General features: G+C 42.1%; 1 protein-coding gene across 3 annotated transcripts in view; it reads left to right on the forward strand.

Annotated features, from left to right (window-relative positions):
- aimp1a (aminoacyl tRNA synthetase complex interacting multifunctional protein 1a) overlaps window positions 1-19,722 on the forward strand; it is a 212,963-nt gene that overhangs the window by 160,004 nt on the left and 33,237 nt on the right. Inside the window, exon 1 of one of the 3 annotated variants that reach the window (XM_055641819.1) lies at window positions 4,533-4,598. The exons of the other annotated variants lie outside the window; for them this stretch is intronic. Coding sequence (XP_055497794.1) covers window positions 4,597-4,598 — 2 coding nt within the window. The 5' untranslated portion in view covers window positions 4,533-4,596. Of the gene's footprint in view, window positions 1-4,532; window positions 4,599-19,722 lie in introns of those variants that run through there. 3 annotated transcript variants of the gene reach the window in all.

The raw sequence follows: 19,722 nt of genomic DNA on the forward strand, positions 1-19,722 counted from the left end.
AGCATTTATTGGGCTGTAATGGCGTCCTCAGCTAAATCTACATCTCACTGCTCCGCTATCAACTGTTCTAATCGTAAATCTAAACGACCAGAGCTGTCATTCTTTAGGTTCCCCAATAAAAAAGAAAGGTAAGAATATATTATTATAATTTTCAGTCGATATTCTGTCGTGAAAATGTTATTTTCTGTTCTCCCATCAACAGCCATTGGGAAATGGGTTTGTCGGTACATTATAAAGTTATTAGACTTATGTTTAATAGATCTTTACTTACCATAATAATAAAGACAGTTTTAACACTTCTGTACATTTTAGGTTTTGTTCTTGTAAGGGATTTATTTCCAAAATATGGCCCGCGGACACATTAGGCCCAGTGGCCACGGGATTTTTCGAGCTCAGATTCGTGTCCGAGAATGCGGCGGCTGTTACCTATTATATCCCTCGAATTGCCGAGACATCACAAGCAAAGATCACAAGCCCGCCGTGATCACAAGCCCGCCCATTCAAATATTAGACAACTCTGCTCTATCATCTTTGGGTGCAATGGTGGGTCGGGGGGTTAGGCGGCGGCGGCCGCAATCAAAGATACGAGAGCAGCTCTGCTCTATAATCTTTGGTCGGAATGGGACGGCTGCGCGTTATAATGTGCTATCGTTCCACTCCCTCTCCCCCTTCTCCCTCTCCCCCATCTCCCTGTCCCCCTTCTCCCTCTCCCCCCCTTCTCCCGCTCCCCCCCTTCGCCTCTCCCCCTTTCCCCCTTCTCCCTCTCTCCCCTCTCCATCTCCCTCTCCCCATCTCCCTCTCCCCATCTCCCTCTCCCCATCTCCCTCTCCCCATCTCCCTCTCCCCCTTCTCCCTCTCTTCTGTCTCCCCTCTCTTTCGATCTCTCTCTCCCCTCTTTTCTCTCGATCTCTCTCTCTCCCTCTCTTCTCTCGATCTGCCTCCCTTCCCTCTCTCCCTCCCTTACCTCTTCGTGAGAGTTGGCAGCTCTGCTATGCCTTGGGTCCAAAAGAGGATAGAAAGAAAATACTTAATGGTCTTTGTAAGAAGATTTTAATAAGCTCTTCTACATTTAAGGTAAATTGACATATTAGAGGCAAAATACATCTTCAACATACAGATCTCCACACAACTGAAAACAATTGCATTTAAGTGATATATCATCCATTGTTCAGGCATGTAGTTATGATCATCTTTCTTCTTATTAGTTAATCCTAAATGATATCTCCTGTAATTTCAGATGTCAACAGTGGGTCCAGAATACTCATCGACAAGATCTCCTGCACCGAACTGCAGAGTATTTGTCAAATAACTGCCGTCTTATGTACATTGTGTGAAATTGTGATTTGTTAACTGCACAAAACTAATGCAAATGGCGATACATGCCTGCATTTGGCCCATACCCCTCTAAACCTGTCCTAACCATCAAATAACCTAACAGAACTGTCATGAGGAAAGATTTAAAAGACTAGGCTTGTATTCACTGGAGTTTAGAAGGATGAGGGGGGATCTTATCATATTGTTTACAGTGTACTATGTTTACAGATTCTGTTGTGCTGCTGAAAGTAAGAATTTAATTGTTCTATCTGGGACAAGCTAGATGCAGGAAAATTGTTCTACATGACAATAAAACCCTCTTGTTAGATGCAAGGGGATCTTATAGAAACATCTAAATGAATAAAAGGACTGAACAAGCTAGATACAGGAAAAATGTTCCCAATGTTGGGCGAGTCCAGAACCAGGGGCCACAGTCTTAGAACAAAGGGGAGGCCATTTAAGACTGAGGTGAGAAAAAACTTTTTCACCCAGAGAGTTGTGAATTTGTGGAATTCCCTGCCACAGAGGGCAGTGGAGGCCAAATCACTGGGTGGAGTTAAGAGAGAGTTAGATAGACCTCTAGGGGCTAGTGGAATCAAGGGGTATGGGGAGAAGGCAGGCATGGGTTATCGATTGGGGCTGATCAGCCATGATCACAATGAATGGCGGTGTTGGGTCGAAGTGCCAAATGGCCTCCTCCTGCACCTATTTTCTATATTTCTAAAACACTCATCCAGCAATCCTCGAGCCCACCAGCTCATCCCGTAGTCAATTCATCAGCTTTTCCATAAGAACTTCCATCAGTTCTTGCAAAAGAATGACAATCAGCCAATCTCGATTACCCTCAGCCCATCAAGCAGTCCCTTAATTCGCACAGAAGTCTGAACTATTGAATGCTCACTGCATCTCTTTCCATGTCAGCAAGTTAATATCCAGCTGCATATGAACCATGTGAAAAATGAATAAATAGATGCATGTGGTGCAGTGATTTGTGCAGCACTATAGGCCTGGAGACCAAGAGGAGTTCACCATTGAACGGAGTTTGAACGGGGGGCTTGAGGCCCCCGACCGAGGAAGAACAAAAGGAAGGGACTTGAAATTTATTTCGCCATCCATCACAGTGAGGAATGTGTAGGAGTCACTTTGGTGAATGTCCGTATTAAAATGTGTTTTTGAGTGCTGTTGCTTTTAATTGTATGACTGACCTGGCCAATGAAATTCCTCGTATATTGCAAAACATACTTGGAAAATAAAATCTGATTATGATTCTGAAAAGCCTTTCCCTTCCATACTCTTTCCTCTCTTTGATCTTTTTGCAGCTGACTGCCTTTCTGTACATGTTGCAAGAGATTGTCGCGGCATCCAGCATCCTCGGAGAATGTAGAATTAAAGGCAGTTTTAAAGATGGTTATTTGCCTCAAAATTGGGTTATTGTATCTCCAGAACCTCCCCAGAGGCTCTGGGAGACACAAGGTTCAAGAGGGAACACAAAAAGCCTAATTAGGAAGAATATTAAGAGTAAGATTTTCAATTAAAATATTGTAATTGATGGAAACTTGCCTTTAAATTGGTTCCTGGATGAAACCCTGATGGTTCTCACATTGTCTCTTTAAATTTACTCTCCTTTTCACACTTGCATTAAAACACACAGCCACCACCATTCACAGTGATACTGCCCGGCAGTCTCATAATTACAGTCTACACAGCTACCTTGACAGCCACACAAAATGATGTAAATAAAAATTGTTTTCCTGTTTAAGAAGTTCAATTGAGAATTATTTGGAATTGTGGGGGTTGATACAAAATACTGTTGACCCACAAATGTGTTGATATGAGACATTCACATTTAAAAAATCCATGTCGCAAAAAAAGCAAGAAGGTGCCCATGTTATTTGACCAACTTGCCAGATTAATTTAAATATACACAATACACAATACAATTTATTTGTCACTTGAACCTCATAGAGGTTGTTGGAGCCCCCGGCGTGCGCTAGAAAAGTGCCGCAGCCATTTAATCCACGCCGGGCGATGATGTAAGGCCCCGCTCCAGGTCATCCTCGACCCCCGCTACTCGGGCGGAATAATTTGCCGTTGCGGAAGCCCCGAAAAGCGGTCTCCCAGCAGGGACCCGCAGGCTCCGATATTACTGTCTGCCAGGCCTGCGGTTGGAGCCTCCGAATCTCCGGGGCTCGGGTCACAGCAGCGCATGGGTACATATGTAGGTATGTATGCATTAGTTTTGCTCCTAATTCCCTTTTCAAAATCATTAATATATATGGTAAACAGTTGCAGCCCCAACACCAAGCCTTGTGGCAAAAAAATCCAGAAGATTAGTCAAACATGATTTTCCTTTCATAAATCCATGTTGACTTGGACAGATCCTTTTACTGCTATCCAAATGCCTCATTATTGCATCTTTAATAATTGACTCCAGCATCTTTCACACCACCAAAGTCGGGCTAACTGGTCTGTAATTTTCCGTTTTCTCTCATGCTCCTTTCTTGAAAAGTGGGATAGCATTAGCTATCCTCCAATCCACAGGAGCTGATCGTAAATCTATTGATCGTTGGAAAATGATAATATATATAAATATATATGTATGTGTATATATGCATGTATGTGTATATATGCATGTATATGTGTGTATATACGCATGTGTATATATATATATGTTTATATATGTGTATATATGTATGCATATAAATGTATCAATATGTATGTGCATTTGTGTATATGTGTGTGTATAAATATATATATATGCATATATTTATTATTACTATATAATTATATATATAATTGCCTTTATGGTTTATGTATATCATCTTACAAGACAAATAAATTAATAGTGATGATTTAAATCAAAGTTGCTTCTGATACATGAGAATAAACTATTATCTCTAACTTGCCTCTCACACACAGACACACATTCATTCATATAAATATATATACGTTAAATTTAATTTTTTGCAGTGTGTGTTAAAGCAATACAATGCAAGGGAAACTACACAAAGGAGGGGTCTGTTCCCGCTACAAGATACTTGAGGATCTTTGCTTTGGATCAAAGATTATAGCGGAGCTCTATAATCTTTGCTTTGAATCACAGCGGGTGGAATACCGGAAGTCGAGTGTCGCTGTAACAAATGGCGGCCGTGACGTTCCGTTGCGTACTACACGTCAGCCCATTGAATTTCGAAGGAGTGGTCTATCTTGTCCCTCTACGATCTTTGGTGTGGAAGGCGGCCGCTGGAAGGACCCCGGCGAGGAGGACAGTTGGTGGAGTGGATGTGAGTGAGGAGAGGAGAGGGGGCAATGGGGGAGAGGGTGGTGGAGTAGAGAGGGTGGTGGAGAGGGCAATGGGGGAGAGGGTGGTGGAGGGAGGGAGGAGAGGGCAATGGGGGAGAGGGCAATGGGAGAGAGGGCAATGGGGGGGGAGAGGGCGGTGGAGGGGGAAGGGAGGAGAGAGGAAATTGGACAGGGGTGGGGAGGGAATGGGAGAGGGGGAAATGGGATAGGAGTGAGGGAGGGTGAAGTAATGGGAGAGAGAGAGATAGAGGGGTTGTAGAAGAGAGGGAGGGAGGAGTGAGGAGAGGGAGGGGCGGTGTGTGAGGGAGGGGGATGAGTCCTGTCAGCTTCGGGCTATGACATTTGTTGACTTGTTTATTGAGAGCATTTACAAGGGACATGGGTGGCCTGGGTGGTGGGTCGTTGTGGTGAAACGGTGCCCATGAATTGACGGGAACAGTGGGGTCTGGCCATGGGCGACCCTATCGGGACCAATGTAATTATGAATGGCGTCTTGCTCCTCCCAACCAATCTGATTATACCCTGCCATTTGAACCCAATGGCGTGCTGCGGGCCAAGAATAGAGTGGTGTTTATCTACCCTGGTCAACATGACAAGGGTCATGGAAGAAGGAGTGGGTTTACAATATCCAGCCCAGTCAAAGAGACAAGGTTCATGAAGGAATGGAGTGGGTTTACATTATTCAGTTTGGTTAAAGAGACATGGGTGATGAAATAATGGAGAGGGTTTACATTATCTGGCCTGGTTAAAGGAATAGGAAGGAAAGAGGTGTCTCAACCCAAAACCCATTTGCCCATTCCTTCTCTCCAGAGATGCTGCCTGTCCTGAGTTACTCCAGCATTTTGTATCTCAGGAATAGGAATGGTTTACTTTATCCAGAAAAGGACACCCAAGTGCTGGAGTAACTCAGCTAGTCAGCCAGCATCTTTGAAGAGCTTGAATAGGTGATGTTTTGGTTCAGGATGCTTCTTCAGACCAAAGATCTGAAGAATCCAGTTTGGTCAAAGAGGCAAGGATCATTAAAGAACAGTGAAAATTTGCATTTTCCAGCGTGGTCACAGGGGCAAGGGTCATGAACGAACAGGAAGGATTCACATTTCATAGTCTGATGTCAGAAATAAGGGTCAAGACTGAGGGATGGTGAGTTGGTGGTTAGGGTTGTGACAAACTTCTCGTGCTGATTTGAGGTTTGCCCATCTGCAGGGAGAAACACGCTGATAGAAAAGTGTTTAATTTGACATATTGAAGGCTGAATTTTTAATTTTAGGCTCAAAAGAGAGCAGCACTTTTCTTGTTGTCAGCTGCACTAAAGCAGTTTACTTCGGGTTACTTAAAAAAAAAAGAGTAATTTATGCTCTTTCCTTGCAATGTACTGCTGTAATGTCCCACAAAGAACAATGAATATATGCGTAGGAAAGAACTGAAGATGCTGGTGTAAATTGAAGGTAGACACAAAATGCTGGAGTAACTCAGTGGGATAGGCAGCATGTCTGGAGAGAGGGAACGTTTCGGGTCGAGACCCTTCTTCAGACTGATGTCAGGGGAGTGGGCAGGACAGAGATAGATTGTAGTCGGAGACAGTAATATGAATGAATATATGCAGGCAGATAGTTTGTTGTAACTGTTGTTTTCGTTCTGTGTAAATTTTGCTCTTCCTATTATTCCGGTATGAAATATTTTGCATCTAGTTGAGTGTACAGATGATCTTGGTTTGTTGTCTTAGATGGAAGATGCGATTCAAGATGATGTTTAGTTCTAGAGTGATGTGTTAATCTCTGATGTATTTTGAGATGTTAACTCTCCATGCTGTCATAATGGTGCCATGGCAACAATTTCAGGCCCTTTTCTTCATGCAAAGACCTCTTCGGTTCTTAAATATTGCCGAGAGACTGGTGAAGGATTAATATGAGGTCAATTAATTATTTTTATCTGTGTTTAATGGAATATTTTTAACTGAGATAAATATATTTTTGGAGTTGTATCCCAGTTTGGTTAAAGTTTAAATGAATTATCCCACATGCATCACCATAGAAATGCTCGATTTTTATTAATGTTAATTACTGCGTATCAATTCAATATTCAATAGCAACATTGAGAAAATGGCAAATATAAGGGTCACAGTTTATGAAAACATTAAAGTGTGACATTATATAAACTCATTCTGAAGCAAAGATAGACATAAAATGCTGGAAGCAAGTTGTGACTAAAAGGTTATTGTGATGTTGGAGGTTGGTTTGTAGAGCCAAAGATCTAAGAACATGGGTTCAAATGGGTGGTGGGAATTGGGGTCAAAGATAATGAATTAACAGGCCTTGGGAATATATGACTCAACATATAACTTTTGTATTAGGAGGTTGCAGTGCTGTATAAATTGAGTTTCTGAGCTTAACTTTGTCACTTCCTTCAAGCTTGTTTGTATTTTTAAAAGTTATAGGGTTCTTTAAACACAAAATATGTGCTTACTGTGTTATGCTAATTTGAGAAAATGTTACATCTAAACCATTAATTAAAATGTACCTGATGGTTTTACTGATTTGAATGATTTACAATAGACAATAGGTGCAGGAGTAGGCCATTGGGCCCTTCGAGCCAGCACCGCCATTCAATGTGATCATGGCTGATCATCCCTAATCAGTACCCCGTTCCTGCCTTCTCCCCATATCCCCTGACTCTGCTATTTTTAAGAGCCCTATCTAGCTCTCTCTGGAAAGCATCCAGAGAACCTGCCTCCACCGCCATCTGAGGCAGAGAATTCCACAGACTCCCCCAACATCGGGAACATGTTTCCTGCCTCTGGCGTGCCCAAGCCCTTAACAATCTTATATGTTTCAATGAGATTTTCCCTCTCATCCTTCTGAACTCCAGAGAGTACAAGCCCAGCTGCTCCATTCTCTCAGCATATGACTGTCCCGCCATCCCTGGAATTAACCTTGTAAACCTACGCTCAATAGCAAGAATGTCCTTCCTCAAATTAGGGGACCAAAACTGCACACAATACTCCAGGTGTGGTCTCACTAGGGCTCTGTACAACGGCAGAAGGACCTCTTTGCTCCTATATTCGATTCCTCTTGTTATAAAGGCCAACATGCCACTCACTTTCTTCACTGCCTGCTGTACCTGCATGCTTACATTCATAGACTGATGTACAAGGACCCCCAAGTCACCCTGCATTCTCATAGCATCCTCCTCACAGTTCACACTGCCACTCAGCTTTGTGTCATCTGCAAATTTGCTAATGTTACTTTGAATCCCTTCATCCAAATCATTGATGTATATTGTAAATAGCTGCGGTCCCAGCACTGAGCCTTGCAGTACCCCACTAGTCACTGCCTGCCATTCTGAAAGGGACCCGTTAATCCCTGCTCTTTGTTTCCTGTCTGCCAACCACTTCTCTATCCATGTCAGCACTCTACCCCCAATACCATGTGCCCTAATTTTGCCCACTAATCTCCTTTGTGGGACCTTATCAAATGCTTTCTGAAAGTCCAGGTACACTACATCCACTGGCTCTCCCTTGTCCATTTTCCTAGTTACATCTCCCTTATCAGTAATGGAGGGTCAAAATATAAACAATATTTTTTGGTTATTGGTTGTTGGTTATTCATGCCATAACTTATGAAGAAGTTTGGTTGTGTGTTTTATCACTGAAATGGTCCTGGTATGTGCATATTACTCATTTAAGGTTATTTTGATTTCTAAATCTGTAGTCCTGGTGGACTTCATTTGATACTTTCATTTATGGGCTTGTTCCACTTACCCAACCTTTTCAGCGACTGCCGGCTCATACGTTTTGCAGGTCGCCGAAAATTTCCAACATGTTGAAAATCCAGCAGCGACCAGAAAGACGCTACGACTCTTTGGTTGACTGAGGAGACTACTCACGGCCATACAGGCGACACCCTGGCGACATGTCGCGGGATGAAGCCTGTATGGTCATGAGTAGTCCCCCAAAGAGTCATACCTTGTTCTGGTTACAGCTGGATTTTCAACGTTAACATTTTTCGCCGACCTGCAACGACCTATGACAGGTCGCGTAAGTGGGACAGCCCCATAAAGAAGTCAGAATATGAGGATGTGGAGGATGTTTCCACTAGTAGGAAACTCTAGACTAGAGGTCATAGCCTCAGCATTAGAGGGCGTTCTTTTAGGAAGGGGATGAGGAGAAATGTCTTTAGTCACAGAGTGGTGTATCTGTGGAATTCTGTGCCACAGGAGGCTGTGGAGGCCAAGTCGATGGATATTTTTAAGGCAGAGAGAAATAGATTCTTGATTAGAACAGGTGTCAGAGGTTCTGGGGGAAAGGCAGGAAAATGGGGTTAGGAGGAAGAGATAGATCAACCATGATTGAATGGTGGAGTAGACTTGATGGGCCGAATGGCCTAATTCTACTCCTATCACTTATGAATGATGTCCAAAGATACCTGTTGGAATACTAATGGCCCTGTCTCGCGGTGTGAGTCCACCCACGAGTGATCCCGAGTGAAAGAAAAAATCAAACTCTTGGTTATTTACGAGATTCCCGAGATTATGTTCACGAGTTTAAACAAGTTCCCAAGTGTATGTCTAAGTTTGCCGTTTACTTCTCATTTCTGCCATGTACCAAGTTCCTCTCCCGAGTTACTCTTGATTTTTCCGGTGGGCGGCGCGACCGACGTGACAGCGGCCTCTGCAGTCCATCTGTCTTTTTTTATTTTTTTGTCCCGTTGAGGGTACAGTTTGTAGTGGGTTTTTAACTGTGTATGTGTGGGGAGCGGGGAGGATGGGTGGGGGAAACTGTTAAATCTCTTCCCTGTACGGGGACCCGACCTTTTCCCTGTCGGGTCTCCGATGTCGTTGGGGCCTAGCACCGGGGAGCGGCCTCCAACCGGAATGGCCTGGGGGCTCAAGTCACGGAGCCGGCGGAGCTGCGGACCTACCATCGTGGAGCTGGCCGGCTTCGGAGTGTGGAGAGCTGTGGTGGCGCACGGCTGCAACCCGACTCCGGTGGATGGTGACATCGGGAGATCGCGGGTCCCCGGTGGGAGACTGCTTTACGGAGCAACAACAACTTCTCCCGCCCGAATTGCAGGGTTAAAAGCCTCTATAATCTTTGGTTGAAAGTGACCCGGAGCAGGGCCTTACATCGCCCGGCGCGGCTTAAATAGCCGCGGGACTTGCTAGCGCCCGCTGTGGGCTCCAACATCAAGACCCGGAGCAGGGCCTTACATCGCCCGGTGCGGCTTTAAATGGCCGCGGGACTTGCTAGCGCCCGCCGGGGGCTTTGACCTTGACTTTGACATCGGGAGAAGAATGGAGAGCAGGGGAGAGACGAGATTTTGCCTTCCATCACAGTGAGGAGGAGATTCACTGTGATGGATGTTTGTGTAAATTGTGTTGGCGTGTGTCTTGGTTCTTTTCTTGTTGTATGACTGCAGAAACCAAATTTCGCTTGAACTTCATGTGAGGTTCAAATGACAAATAAATGGTATTGTATTATTGTATTGTATTATTGAACCAACAATGACTACTGATGTGTGGAAATATCATCACATGGTAAAAAATTGTACACTATAAAAAGACTCGGCCTGAAGAACGATCTCGACCCGAAACATCAACTATTTATTTCTCCAGAGATGCTGCCTGACCAGCTGTGTTAGTCCATCATTTTGTGTCTATCTTTGATTTAAACTAGTATCTGCAATTCCTTCCTTCAAACTTTTAGAGCAGTTTGTTTCAAGAAACAATCCTTCCAAAATTGCATTCAAAAGTCCATTTAAACTGCATTTGTTCAAGGTCTGGCATCAATCATTGAAAGGCATAGGCTGTTTTGTATCGGGAGAAACTGCAGATGCTGGCTTACACCGAAGATGGACACAAAATGCTGGAGTAACTCAGCGGGACATGCACCCTTTCTGGAGAGAAGGAATGGGTGACGTTTCTGGTCGAGTCCCTTCTTCAGACTGAAAAAACGTTTCGACCCTTCTCTCCAGAGATGCTCCCGGCTTAGCTGAGTTACTCCAGCTTTTTGTGTCTAGTAAGATTGTTTTATTCCTTTCATTTATCTCTCATCAAAACGTTGGTAAACGTCTAACAAAAAGAGTAGGTAAATTGAACATTAACGTTATTTTTTCCCCGGACAGCAAGGTTCATAGGCCAGAGGGATAGCAGTGTGTATCTCTCTACTCACCCAGTATGTCCGTCAGAGCAGCCGTCCCACCGTCGCAACATAAAGCGTTTATAAATTACGCTGTAGGGTGCAACCTAGCTTGCTCAGAGAGCCTGTTTACTCCAGTAATGGTGACTTGTGACCTGTTGCAGTGAGAACATTAAGAACGCAGGCTGGGCAGGCAGCCAGCACGGAGCGGGCCGATCGATGGCTTATCATTTCAATGATATAGTGAGAGAGCACGGGTTAAAGCTAACTTGGATGACTTGCAGCCTGGTTGCACTTTGAGGCAGTGGGCAGAAACTGATTCTACAGCTGATGATGAAGTGGGAGATACACTATATTGACCCTCGAGATGGAGCGAGCTCTGTGATTATAATTGACGCACAGATGGGAGAGATATCCACTCTCTACAGGGGACCTGAAGGCATTTCACAAACAAACTCCGAGGTTAATGCAGATACAAGGAACTGTTCTATCTTCTACGTTAACGGTCCCGACCCAAAACGTCATCCGTCTATCTATGTTCTCCGGAGATGCTGCTGCCTGACCTGCTGAGTTACTCCAACACTTTGTGTCTTTTTAAGTAAAGCAGCATCTACAGCTCCTAAGCCACAAGGTGCTGGTGTAACTCAGTGGGTCGGGCAGCATTATCTCTGGAGACTGTGGGAAGGTGACGTTTTGGGTCAAACAATCCTGAGTAGGCCCTTCTGAAGAAGGGTCTCGACCCGAAACGTCACCTACCCATGCTCTCCAGAGATGCTGCCTGACCCGCTGAGATACTCCAGCATTTTGGTGAGTTATGAGCCATGTTATCAGTAAAAGGTTCTTGTCATTCAGGGCTCACCCACTTTGTAATGCAATCTTTGGTAGAATATAGAACATAGTCTATAAATATTATTCATAGAAGCCGTGCAATAGTTCCATGCTGAAATAAAATTGAAAGCCAAGCTCACCAATTCACTCTCAATAAACGTTATTCCCTTTATCCTGTATCCGTACACTCTGGACGGCTCGATTGTAATCATGTATAATATTTCTGTTGACTGGATACCACGCAACAAAAAGCTTTCCATTGTACACTAACTAAACTAAAATAGACGCAAACTGCTGGAGTAATTCAGCAGGTCAAGCAGCATTTCTGGAGAAAAGCAATAGGTGTTGTTTCGGGTCGAGACACCTTCATCAGACCCAAAACCATCACCTGTTCCTTTTGCCCAGAGATGCTGCCTGACCTGCTGAGTTACTCCAGCATTTTGTGTGTATCTTCAGTGTAAACAGGTATCTGCAGTTCATTTTGACACTCCTTAAACTAAACAAAGTTGCTCATTTCTTTCTATGAACCTGAATTTTTGAAAAGAGTATCTGAAGCGTTTAGCTCTGGGCAGAAGATTGCATCTGTAAAGAAACTTGCCCTCTTACATCAGACTGGTAACTGAATCCCCATTCCTCTTTAGTCAGTATTTCCTGATTGCTGACCTTTGCAAATTCTAGCCAGTTCACAGGCAAGGAAACAAAGCAAACATAGACACAAGAGAGTGTGAACACTGTCACAGACTCTGCCCATTACAAGAGCAAAGTAAGTTTTTCTCTTGAGATTTAGTTTAGTTTAGTATAGAGATACAGGGCGGAAGCAGGTCTTTCAGCCCAGCAAGTCCGTGCCGTCCAGTGATCCCCGCACACTAACACTATCCTACACACGCTAGAGACAATTTACAATTACACCAAGCCAATTAATGTTGAAAATTTTTCACGAGTTAACAAGTTTCCCGACTACCTGCCGTTAGCGTTACGAATCTAAGTTACGTCCACGGGTTCCGACGTTCCCCCTACGTTAATTCTACGTGATTACCACAAGTTTGATTTGTTTTTAACTCGGGATCACTCGTGGGTGGACTCACACCTTGAGACAGGGGTATTATGACATTGCAGGTACTTCGATTTCTAAGCTTGACGACAGGTCGCTCAAGATGGGCAGAGCAATAAAACCCAAAACTTTGATGCCACAAAGAGTAAATTATAACAGCCGCTTGCCCTAGGTACTGGAACAATAGTTATCACTACAAAAGTAACACTGTCAGATAAGATGTTAGGACAAAAAGTATTGTCAAAAAGGAATGAGCATCTTAAAAACAAAAGATAGTAGGTGGGCAAGGAGCTTTAGAGTAGAATTTCCAGATCTCAATTCTATTAGCTGGATGTGGTCATTCAATGGTAGACCAATTACACTCAAAGATGCTGAAAGTGTCAGAAGTGTCAGATATGTCACTGGCTTGTAGAGGCAGAGAAGATGGAGTAAGGCCATGGATTGATCTGCCAATGGTAATGTTGAAAGATCTTACTTAATAACCATTATGAGTCACTGAGCCTGGGGATAATGCTCAATAGTACTTGCTGCAAATTGGGTCAAAGGCAGGAAACCTTTGGATTCACTTGTGTCTATGGGTGGAAGAAAATGGAAAGTCATCCAAGGATTCTGGTCTCACAAATCCAGCAGTAATGTGATGTGGATGAGTATTTATGTAGTAGATAAGCTGAGAGGCAAGATTTGGGCGACATTATAGAAATATAAATAGCATCTTTGTAATGGTGTTAATTTGTGGTCGAGCTCGTATTAGTGCAGACTTGCAAGAAACATGGGAAACATATGACCAATGAATGTTGTTGAGATAAGGCAAGGAGACTAGTATTGCAGCAGTAATATACTAAACATTCTTTGGATGTATTCAACAGTCCGAGCAAATCATGTTGAAGCTTCAGACAGATGAAGTCACCATCAAATGCCATGTGTTTTGGTCAGAGGATATTTTCAGATGTCTATTTGAGATTTGGTTACAGAGACATAAGGGAGACATTCATACATTGGAAGTGCAACAGAACTGATCCCAGGAATTAGCTGCTTTACTTTAAAGAAGGGACCTGGGAGAATTAGGCTTGGCAGACTTTTTAAAAGTAATATCCAAAGGATTACAAACCTGAGGAATACAAAATAGTAAGTGGTATGTTCAAAGTAAATCTTGAATCAATTTAAAAATGGGAGTCGCATAAGTTGCAAACAAGTGAAATATACAATTTTACGACTGAGATCTGTACATAATGATTAGTGGATGGAATATCTTTGAGTGTTTATCTTTATTGGTTAGGAAGCCTGAACATTGCAGTGGTGGAACTTTATGACCATTCTGGCATTGCTGAAACTCTAAGACAGTGTAATCTTCATTTTCATTATCATTTGAAGTGTGTTTCTGTTTCATAGTGACCTGACTAGCAACCTGCACTGAAATGGTTCCAGAAAAGCTCTTTACATCCCTGTGAAATGGTCACTTGGTGTATAAAATATGTGTATGCAATTTGATTTTGGTCGGACTGTGTAACGGATTCTAGTTTCACACAACACTGGTATGCAGTGTTTATTTATGGACTAACACGTGCTGTAGTCCTCCTAGCGTTTTTAAATAGTAAGCCTATCCCTTAAATTTTATCCTGAGTGAGTCTTAATAATTAAAAAATAATTTGAATGGAAAGTGATGAACAAAACTTTTTAATTTGACATGTCAAATAATTAGTGTGTAAATTTAAATAAGTTTACAAACTTTCCCAAATGTTACTGCATTTGATTATTAGACATTGATGTTTATTGATAGTGATGCAACATTGTGTACGAAAGGTAGACACAAAATGCTGGATTAACTGAAGAAGGATCTCACCCCGAAACGTCACCCATTTCTTCTCTCCAAAGGTGCTGCCTGTCCCGCTGAGTTATTCCAGCATTTTGTGTCTACCTCCGATTTAAACCCGCATCAGCAGTTCTTTCCTACACATTGTGTACAAAAGTGCATTTGTTATGAATTAATTGCCATAAATAGTTTTAACATTGAAATTGTTTTATTGGTAATGATAATGGTTAAAGATAGGATTATTCTTGTATACTGGTCTTGAGCTTAGTATGGCACAAAAGAAGGAAGGTTATGAAATATGCATAAAATCCCTGGTTTTACTTATTTTTATTGCTGTTTAATTTTGATAATCAACTGTACAGCTGCATTATAATACTATTCAAGAGATTTAATTTTCATTGTTAATGCATCATTGCATCAATGTGCTGTATAGGAAAAGTATAACTAATTACTGTTCTGCAATTAATTTATTACAAATGTGCACTTGGCAATTTGAAATGTTCGGAATTCTTTGGTTGATCAAAGTTACAAATGTCAGTTTTCTGCTATTTGGCAATAATTGAGCTACTTTGAATGTGAGAAAGGTATTGATACTAAAGGTAGATGCAAAGCTGGAGTAAGGCAACATCTTTGGACAAAATGGATGTGATATTTCAGGTCAGAACTCTTCTTCAGACTAATTGTAGTTGGGAGAGTGTGGAAATGGGAAGATGTGATTAGTGCTGAGATCATGTTGGAGATTTCTGAAGTGTCAGGGTATTTGTATTTTGTTTCAGAATGTAATGTTACATTAATTGAAATCAATAATTAAAATGTACATAGATATTTTAATGTTTATAATTCAAGTTTTTGGAATATAATGCCTTCAGTTAAATGCAGAAAGAAGAATCTGAGGTTACAGCCATGATTACATTACATTTAAAACATTGTGCATACTCGGAGAAGAAGTGGATTAAGTTTATGTGGGATATAATTTACATACATAGGATGGCAAAATTTAAAGTCCTATGTAGATTTGAATCTCTTTACATATTGAATAGATTAACAACTGTTCTGTGATCAACAACATTTGAATACAACAACGGTGCAACCTTTATTCTTCTATGGTATAAGTTAATACTTGGTTCATTGTATTGCATTTGCTTTGCTGTATGATGAATCTTCTGCAATATAAAAGCCCTGTCCCATGGTATGAGTTCATTCCAAGAGCTCTCCCGAGTAAAAAAAAAAAAATCAAAATCGTGGTAAGCACGGAGAATGAACGTAGCAGGTACATCGGAGCTCGGGGACGTCTCTTAGCGGCTCGTACCGCTAACGGCAGGTACTCGGGAAGACTCGCTAACGCCAAGTAAGCAAGGGAAAACTTGTTGAAAAATGTCCACGAGAACCCCGAGTACCGACGAGTGGCCATTACCGTAATGCCCCTGTTCCACTTAGGAAACCCGAACGGAAACCTCTGGAGACTTTGCGCCCCACCCAAGGTTTCCGTGCGGTTCCCGGAGGTTTTTGTCAGTCTCCCTAATGGTCGAAAGTGGTTTCCGGTTCTTCTATGTTACCTGTCCTGTCTTACCTTCCACTACCTGCAACCACCTGCAACCTCCGGCAACCACCTTCAACTAGCATCGCAACCGGCTTCGACTAAAAAATTACTGATTTTTAAAACGGCAACCTATTTTTAGTTGCGGCCGGTTTTGAATATTTTGAAATAATCACCGGAACATAGAAGAAGCGGAAACCAATTTCGACCATTAGGGAGACTGACAAAAACCTCCGGGAACCGCACGGAAACCTTGGGTGGGGCGCAAAGTCTCGAGAGGTTTCCGCTCCGGTTTCTTAAGTGGGACAGGGGCATTAGTCTCCGAGTTCGAATCAGGGCAAACTCGGGAGGGCTCTTGGAATGAACTCGTACCGTGGGACAGGGCTTTTACTGAAGGTAAGAACATGTATTCCAGAGCTATGCTAAAGCTTTTAGTCTCTTGGAAAAGCTCACAGTTCCAATTTTAAAGACTTGATAGGTGTGACTTTAATGCTAACTTACTTGACTCTCACTATCTGCTTTAAAAAAATGATTCCAGATTTGATTTTCAGCCTGCAGTGATTTGGCTAATGCCAACTGCAATACTGTAAGGGGGGATTGTTATTTTTTCAGCCTTTAAGGTAAGGAGAAACATCCAGGCACATTTGATGTGATCACTAACACAAGAGTCAAGGGGTTTTTCTCATATGTCCCAGATAGAACAATGAAATCCTTACTTGCTGCAACAGAATATGTAAACATAGTACACTGTAAACAATATGATAAAAGAGAAAAAAAAGTTCAGTGTTATATATATATATATATATATATATATATATATATATATATATATATATATATATATATATTGTATATATATATATACTTTTTTTTTAATATATATATTTGCAGCCATCTTTAGCTTATGTTTGTTTTGGGGGCCAGTCCCCTTCAGTTTTCTCTTCAGCATATAAAAGGCATGCTTAATTGGGTTCAGATCGGGTGATTGATTTGGCCACTCAAGAATTGACAATTTTTTAGCTTTGAAAAACTACTTTGATGCTTTAGCAGTATGTTTGGGATCATTGTCTTGCTGTAGAATGAACTGTCGGTCAATGAGTTTTGAGGCATTTGTTTGAACTTAAGCAGATAGGATGTGTCTTTACACTTCAGAATTCATTATGCTACTACCATCAGCAGTTGTTTCATCAGTGAAGATAAGTGAGTCAGTACCTTCAGCAGCCATACATGCCCAGGCCATAACACCCCCACCACCGTGTTTCACAGATGAGGTGGTATGCTTTGGATCTTCGGCAGTTCCTTCTCTCCTCCATTCTTTGCTCTTGCCGTCACTCTGATATGTTAATCTTTGTCTGAACTGTCCACAAGACCTTTTTCTAGAACTGTGGTGGCTCTTTTAAGTACTTCTTAGCAAACTGTAACCTGGCCATCCTATTTTTGCGGTTAATCAATGGTTTGCATCTTTTAGTATAGCCTCTGTATTTCTGTTCATGAAGTCTACTGCGGAAAGTGGTCAAAGACAAATCCGCACCTGTCTCCTGAAGAGTGTTTCTCATCTGTCGGACAGATGTTTGGGGATTTTTCTTTACTACAGAGAGAATTCTTCTGTCATCAGTTGCGGAGATTTTCCTTGGCCTGTCAGTCCCTTTGCGATTAGTAAGTTCACCAGTGCTCTCTTTCTTCTTAATGATGTTCCAAACAGCTGATTTTGGTAAGCCTTAAGTTTTGGCTGATATCTCTAACAGTTTTATTCTTGTTTCTCAGTCTCATAATAGTAAGATTAAACGAGAACTTACCAGTTCGAAGTTTGATCGTTATTTTATGAGGAGCATGTTATCACACCCCAAACATACGTGAGGAACCCCGCCAGGACGCATGCGTGTCATTCTTCAAAGCAGCGGTGTGAAATCACAGATAACTGTAATGACTAAACATAGTAAGATTAGAGAAGAAGATACCAGTTGAGTATATGATCAAGGGTGGGAGCGGAGGGCACATATTCCCTCAACGTGCTCCCTCATAAAATAACGATCAAATTTCGAACTGGTAAGTTCTCGTTTAACCTTACTATTTTACTTCGGAGTCACGTGAGTGACTACGTGAAGATTTTAAAACTCTGTGATTTCATGCCGTGGAAACGAGTCCATGCATCACATCTGCCATGATTATGGGAAGAATAGTGTTAACATTATTAGACATCAATACGACATTGAAATCAACGATAAATTTATTAACACCAAATTATAGCCCCTATTTATGGGGTAAATTTATATTACAGAACTTAAAATTGTTTCTGCAAACGTTCCAGGTTTAATTACTGGTTTGTGATAAAATTGTTGGAAAGTTTTTCTCCGTTGACCATCCTGCTGTCTTGAGGATTTGGAACATCCAACTGCATAGCTGCCGATGTAGCTGCAGCCCTGGTGGAGTGAGATTTAAAAATGTTGGTATCCACTCCAGCCTTTATTAGGACCTGTTTCAGCCATCTCGAGATGGTCTGGACTGTCACTTTTTTGTGTGGTTGTTTGTGGCTGATTAAAAGTGCCATTTCTTTGCATCTGATGATTTTTATATACTCCATATATAATAGCAAGTGTCTTGCAATACAGAGACGATCATCTGTCGGGTAGGCCCTAAATTCTATTTTTAGGCCTGCTGATCCCTGTCTGTTCTGCTTTACTAATTCATTGATGTGAAAAGTTAAGTTCCTAGATGAAGAAGTCATGTTGTCCAGTCTTAATTTATGTAGCGACTGGACCCTTTGTGCCGTGACCAAGGCCATCAGCATGACTGTTTTCAGTGTCAGTTTCTGTAGGGACAGAGCTGTAGCTGGAGACCAGTTCCTTAACATGGTCAGTACAATGCTCACATCCCATATTTGGGAGTACCTGGTTCTAGGGGGATTGACATTAAAAATTCCCCTCATAAATTTAGTTACGGCATTGTGTCCCAACAGAATGCCGCTCTGTTCCTTGCCATAGGTATGTTGGCAGAGCACTTCTGGTGCAGTTGATGGCACTATAACTGAGCCCCTCATCGTAATGGAGGCTTGCCAGGAATTCCAGAACAGAGGGGATGTTCATTGATCTGTGGGTGATGTTGTTGTTGTGACCGTACATTTCCCATTTCTTGATGTACACCAAGTACTGTTTTTTGGTGGACTGTCTGTGGGGCGCTGAAATAATGTCCACTGTTCAGTCCGTCAGTCCCAGATGCAGTATAGGTGCTTTTAAACTCTACAAATTAATAAGTTTATACAATTATGATATGGGTGGCTTTCCCTTGTTATGGGATGAACCAGTAAATTTGGTCTATTCTGGATGGTGATGCATGGTTCTAATACCATGTCGAGTATCACCGGGAATCATGGTTGAGTAGGCCGATCGGGTACTATCAAAATACCAGACGCAGAGTATTGCTGTATTTTCCTTAATACCCGACTGATGAGGCAGAAAGGAGGGAATGCATAAATAAACAATTTCCCCCAATGCAGCGAAAATGCATCTGTTGCCGCTGCCCCCAGGGTCTGGTTCCCATGAAACATAGTTTGATAACTGGTGATTAAGCCTGGATGTGAATAGATCGATATCTGGTGTTCCATACCGTGCTGCAATATCAGCAAATACCTTTTTATCCAACATCCATTCGGTGTTTTCATTGAATTTGCGTGACCTGGTGTCTGCCACTAAATTTACCTGGTAAGTAGGTAGCTGATATCCAAATATTTCTCTGGATACACCATTGCC

The sequence above is a fragment of the Leucoraja erinacea genome, chromosome 1, assembly GCF_028641065.1.
Source record: "Leucoraja erinacea ecotype New England chromosome 1, Leri_hhj_1, whole genome shotgun sequence".
Classification (NCBI taxonomy): domain Eukaryota; kingdom Metazoa; phylum Chordata; class Chondrichthyes; order Rajiformes; family Rajidae; genus Leucoraja; species Leucoraja erinaceus.